Source organism: Charadrius vociferus, unplaced genomic scaffold (genome assembly GCF_000708025.1).
Source record: "Charadrius vociferus isolate BGI_N301 unplaced genomic scaffold, ASM70802v2 scaffold932, whole genome shotgun sequence".
In the NCBI taxonomy this organism is placed as follows: Eukaryota; Metazoa; Chordata; class Aves; order Charadriiformes; family Charadriidae; genus Charadrius; species Charadrius vociferus.
In genome coordinates this window covers 107334-113500 of record NW_009647299.1, presented here as the reverse complement: position 1 = coordinate 113500, position 6167 = coordinate 107334, and the positions used below count along the sequence as shown (strand labels likewise).

At 51.6% G+C, this 6167-nt stretch overlaps 1 protein-coding gene across 1 annotated transcript in view; it reads right to left on the bottom strand.

The window, feature by feature from the left end:
* LOC104281988 (keratin, type II cytoskeletal 6B-like) overlaps positions 1–113 on the bottom strand; it is a 5726-nt gene extending 5613 nt beyond the window's left edge. Inside the window, exon 1 of the mRNA XM_009880053.1 lies at positions 29–113. Within this exon, the coding sequence (XP_009878355.1) occupies positions 29–113 (85 nt within the window). The remainder of the gene's footprint in view (positions 1–28) is intronic.
* Between the last annotated feature and the right edge of the window lie 6054 nt (positions 114–6167).

Genomic DNA, 6167 nt, shown 5'->3' with positions numbered 1-6167 from the left:
TGGCAGACGGAGGCTGAGCTGCTGTTGCCCCTGCCCAGCCCGCAGACGGCGGACGCCGAGGAGAAGCCCCGTCTTCCCAGGAGGGAGCTGGAGGTGTAGCACTGTCGACTCATGGTGGCTGGGGGAGACGGGGAGGTGAAGCGGGACCGGCAAAGCAGACCAGCGAGAGGAGCCGGGAGTGGAAGAAGGAGATCTCCTTTAGCTTCTCTGAGGCAGAGCCCTTCTCCTTATATACATTCCAGGAGGTGCCTGAGATGCAAAAATTTAATTTATCCAACTGGGTTTGGTCTGCCTGGCAGCAAGGAATGGCTTCCAACATTTTAAACCCACAGCAAACACTTCTATCTCATACGAAATAATGTGGAAATTAAAATAAACTGCTTTGCTTGCAAGCTTCAGTTTCAGGACTTATATTTTACTTAATTAATCTGCTTCCTTATTGTGTAATTATAGTTTAGCAAAATAATTCAAGGGGTTTTTATTCATGGCTTGTTTACGGTTCGGTTTCACCACAGCGTTTAATTATGTTTCAGGACCTCCTGCGGAACCTGGTGGCGATGCCGCCCCTTCCAGGGTCCCTCGCCGGCCCCGGGCTGGCTCTTGAGCAACGACCGGTGGCGACAGGGGAGAAGGGAGGCAAGGCGTATCCGTCACAGCGCGGCACCGACGCTGTCGGGAACCTTCTCCTTTCTTCCTCTCGTGGGTATGGCCAGGGCTGTCGTGGACGACTCGGTGGCCACCGCGTTTGCCGGCTCACGTGCGGATAAGCGGGGCAGGATGGGGTTGGCGGTTTCCCTACGGATGGAGCGTGAATGGGGCGCGATTGTGCCGAGGACAGATTCGGTCGTGGGGCAGATGTGGGGTTCACACAGGCGGAGTGGAGGCGATGGGCTCCGTGGGCACCTTCCAATGTCTGGAACCGACGATAAGGCATTTCTGGGAAAGAATTACTGCGGACAGCGATTTATGGCCGAATTATGTGCCATGGGAAGGTGATAATTGTGTTTAGCATCTGGGTGTGATGCGACTGGCGCGCACGGCGGGTTCGCGCAAACGATAGCTGGAGATGCAACAAAGAAGTGAAGCGAAGTGTTACAAACAGGTTGAGAAATGTTAGCCGGAGTGAACTCTTTTCCTCGTATTCCTGTGACACACCTATTTGACATTAAATTATTCTAGTAATATCTGCTAATGAGAAGGTACCGCACCGTCTTAATTAAAATTCTTAAAAAGATTTTTGAATTTGCTTGGAAACAAATAAAGTTCCTTTTTTGCCTTGACAAAGGGGTCTAATCACAGAATCACAAGTGACTGCGTAGCTTGCCCTAAGAAGTCTCTGCATCTTTGCTGGGGCAAAATTAACTGGTTCTGGGAGGATTCCTAGTCGATGGTATTGTAAACTTGAAATAGGTTGTCTTGAATTAAAAATAATGCAAGGGAATTCGGGTGATTTAGAATATTTGTGGAGTCTCTGCAGGTAAAAACCTTCCTTTTTTTCCACAGGTCTCATAATGGGCTGAAATGAACTATAAAATACTACATGCGATTTTAATCGTGCAGGAGTTCCGCTGTGGCTGCATTGGTCAGAGTACGTTAGGACGCACGTCTTGCAATGAGATGTGCTTTCATTTGTGAGATTGAGATAGTTGGAGAAAGCAGATGAGCTTTTGGGCACTGCGTCCTTCAGGTCCCTCTGCCCGAGGTAATCCAAGCACCGGGACCTCTTGCTAATAGGTGAAAGAGGGAAATATTTCGGAAATTTATTTTGTTTTGTGCTGAAGTGTTGGTGCAAGTGTTGCAGAGGGCAGTTGGGTGTGTGGTCTACAGCCAAGCCTGGAGCACTGCCTGGGAATAGGACATTCGTGGACGGGCTAAAGCATCACTTTGCCTTTAGGTAGGTCCGTACAACATGACTTTCATGAGCTCTTTTAGGTAGGCACAACCATGGGCAAGCTGAAAAACAGGGAGAAGCCAGGCGGCCAGATTGCCGCGGTCCTGCTTCCTGCACACCTCAGCCCCACACGCTGGCCTGGTGCAGCCGCGGCGGGGCAGAGACGAGGCATCGTGGATGGTGACCAGGAGCAGCCGTTCTCCAAGCTCTGCCATCCAGCAGGAGCAGAGAGGGAGACTCCAGCTCCTTTTCATGGCAAGAAAGACGTGGCCCTTCATCCTCGAGGGCAGCGACTTGCCGGTTTTTCCAGCTGTGAGAAATCTGGACCTGATTCGGATCAGGTTGCTGCTATCTCCCGTATCTCTGCTCAGCCACCCACCGTAGAGTGCCTTGTGCCCCATGGGTGCTACAAGCACCGTTGGAGGGCTGTAGACCCTCTAAGCCCCCAGTCTTGTTGGAAAGCAGGGAAAATGCCACTCGTGGGACAACCATCCATGTTCCTCCACCGGCTGCGAGCCCTGAGATCCCTTCTTACATACGACGTGCTGCCGGGCTGTTTCCCCGTGGATCGAAAGCAACAAACCTGCGCTTCAACCTCTGGCTCCTCCTCGCAGCCCTAAGAAGTGGCTTCTTCCAGGTGCCCAGCCTTGCACATCAGAGGGAGACGGTTCAGGGCAGCGCTTGTGGTTTCCATCTGCTGAGCTTTCACAAAGCCGGTTCGCAGTCACATGGTGGAAGCCCTGAGCGCCGGTTACATCAACTTCAAAGGAGGAAGCGCTCTGATGTGATTTGGTCTTCTGAAGGGAAGGATTGCGATCGCTTTTATTGAGCACCGGCTCAAGTCAGACGCAAATGCTTTCTTCGTAGAGACCTTCTTCGTGCCTCCATGTCCACATCCTGGCTGATTGCAGGTCAGGTATAGTGTTTGAAGAGCTGTAGAGAGGGACTAACCTTCCTCTTCACAAGGAAGAGGTGAAACCGCTGTTTTCAGGCTGACGGGATTCAGCAAAGCTTTAAAGCAGCAGCTTCCACCCAGATTTACCGGGGAAACCCCTGAGGTCCTTGGCTCTAAATATTCCATGAACCGTGGTGGCTTCCATGAGACTTACGCCTTTGAGATTTACATGTACCCAGATGCATTAGGATAAATTAATTCTGCTTAAACACCTTACTAAATTGGGACCTGTTAAGCCACCCGTGCAGATAGGGAGAGCCTAGGGGGGTTTTCCAACCTCCTGTTATGATTCTGGCTGCAGCAACCCAGCCATCCACGTCTGCTTTCTCCCACTGAGAAAACCGCTTTTTAAGACCCTATCCTGAGGAAACGGGGTCGGCAGGGCTTGGCCGCGCTGGTGCTCTTCCTCCTCCCCTCCAGGCTGGGCAGTTTTTGTGGCTCCTTGCAAAAGGGACCGCGAAGTCACCATTAAAATGGCTAATGAGGCCCCTGGGACATCTCCCTCTGGTTTCGCGGGTCCACCCCTCCAAAGGTGGCTGTTCCCAGTCTCTTAACTGCAGCTTGATTCTGCTGCCACATCAAAGCAGATGGTGGATTTGTGGGGACTGGGGTAGAGGTGATCTCCTTCCATTGCCACTGGGCACCTTGCTTTCCTCCCAGTAACCATGCTCCACAGTAGCCGTTCACCTTCAGCTTGGTCATTTATGCTGCTTTGGGGCAAAAAGATGGACAAGATATCTCCTGAGGTTCCTTCCAGGCCGTTCCTGGAGAATTGGTGGTTATGGCCCATGTGCACCATCTGCAGTGCTGCCGGACAAGACCTTGCCAAAACCTTTACCCTCCTTCTGCAGTCTTTCTGCTGGGCAGTAACAAAATGCGGGTGAGCAATGTCAGTCACAACACCAGTACTGCTGAGAAGATGTTGGGGTATCGTGGCAGGAAGCTAAATAGAAGAGAGTATCACTCCCAAAGGTGATGTCTCATGCGAGGAACCTGGAGAGCTACCTACCAGCCAGAGCTGGATGTCTGCCCTGCCTGTGCCCACTGCGATGCACTGGCCACGCTCGGTGCCCTGGCAGCAGGTCCGGGTTCTTCCTTCAGGGCAACTTTGTCATATTCTGGGCAATTCTTTTTTCGTGTGGTAGAAACCCCGGGCGTTGGGTGCAGAGCTGCCTGCGTCTTTCAGGTAGATCTTCTGCGACTCCTGGACGTTTGGCTGCAGGGGCAGGGTGCCAGCGGCAGCACGAGGCAGCTTGGTTGGGTTTTTAAACTCTCCATTTCAGTGGCATTACCGGGTGACCTAAGCCGAGAAACTCTCCTTCATGGTTCTTATTTACTGTCTTGTTTTGCAAGAGAAAAATAGGTTTTGTACCAAACACCGCGAGTGTCCACCCCTTTCCTTCGTAAGGTTCCTCTTTTGCATAGGAATTCATAAGGCGCTTTTGCATCATCTGACCAACTTTGTGCTCACGCTCAGGGCCCGGCGGACTATTAGGGCTCTGAGTAATGGGGTGGAATTGGTATGGTAGTGTGGTGATGAAAGCACGACAGCCAAGACCAAGCGTTGGGGATTGCCATTGCGGAGGGACAGCAGCCGCCGGCCACGGGCGTGAGGTTTGCACAGAAGGTGGTTTTCAGGGGAAAGGTGGGAAATTCTTGTAAAAAGCAGCCGTGAGAACCACATCGGATTTTGAGGCTGGAAATACTGCCGTACTGTGTCACGGGACAGTTGTCTCTTCTCCTCTGTGCTACGCTTCTCTTCTTTTTTTTCACCAGAAAGCATGTTCCTTCACGCCCTGAGCCAAGCAGGGACTCCAGCGATGCCCTCCAGCAGCTGAGTGAAAGGGGAGCGTGTGGGAGGAGGGAAATTCAGCCACTGAATTTCAACTAGTTCCCATCGATAGGTCCGCACGTCTATGTCTGTGTGTGCGCATGAGTATGTATAGCAACGACCACGGAAAGTAGCTGTTCAGTGTGTGCTTAATGTAATAGGGTTAGTTTTGCAAACTTATAAACAGGGTTCTTGGGGAAAAAAGTGGAGTAGAGACGATGCACAAACATTATGTGCTGTTTATTGGCAGCGGAGCGGAGAACACAGAGCTTTCGGCAGCAGCGTCATCTCTCTGTGCCGTGTCGGGTAAAACTCATCGCTCTGCGGAGAGGGACAAGGAGAGGTGTTCAGCAGAGAGCAAACCCTGTCGCTGGCCTTGTAAAAATGACTCGACAGGTGAGATAACATAAAAGAATAAAACCACTTCTAGTGTGGGAGTGCTTTTACTTGAATTCAGCTGCCTAAAAGTAGTCACCAAATTGAAGTGAGAGGCCTGGGCTCCATTAATAGGCAAAGAGAGTGCTTGGTATCATCCAGCAAAAGATTGTTTTCTGGAGTCACCACCGGCGCAGGAGGACCTGGAGGCAAGGAGTCACGCTTCGCAGGGCCACGGGGGCGTGATCCAAGAGCAGAGGTGGGATCTCCGCTTGGCCACCAGCTCCAGCAAAATAAAAGGACAAATACGAACCAGGAGAAATAACAATGCCGTGTTTATGAGCACCTATTCATTAAGCTTCCCCGATGGACACTCAGATTAAGGAGATGACAGAAGGTACAGCTTCTAGAGGACGTACCTATTATCATAATGAATGGTTGGAGTCACTTTTGTGATTCATTTTGCCACCAACACGCCAAAAAAAAGGGCGATGTGTCACCCCGGAGGTGGCAGGTTGGTGCACCAGCTCTGTATTCTGGTTGTCTCCACGGGGTTAACTGGAGATAAAGAGCAGTATTTGACCTAGAGGAGTTTGCAATCACCTACTATTCGTCACGGCCCCGATGCTCGGAAACACCCGCTCGGAAGCTCCTTGAAGCCCCGGTGACCCGGAGAGCGGCCGGCTGTCGCTATTTCCCCAGCTCAGCAAGCCAACGGGGCTGCAGCCTCCATTTCTGCTCTCTGAATTGCGAAGAAACCACACATTCGGGGAGATAAAGGCAAGCGACAGTAACGATTATACCTCTGGATGGGTAATCCCTCATCCCACAGCTAAACACTGCTCTGGCCAAGCTGAGTCCTCCAGCATGCAGGACCGCTGTGCCTTCAGTCATGCTTTGATTTCCCTGTGTTTCTGAGGTGGGTTCCTTCACTTCTTGACCTAAATCTTGTGTTTTAGGAAACTCTTCCTTCCGTGGCCAGAGACGTGCCCATTCTGCGTTTGAAATCCCAACTGGGCCACTGTCACCGTCCATCACACCGGCTGCGGGAACCAGTGCTGCAAGAACACCCAGCGCTCCGTGATGGGGAAAGAAAGCCCAAAACAGCACAGAGA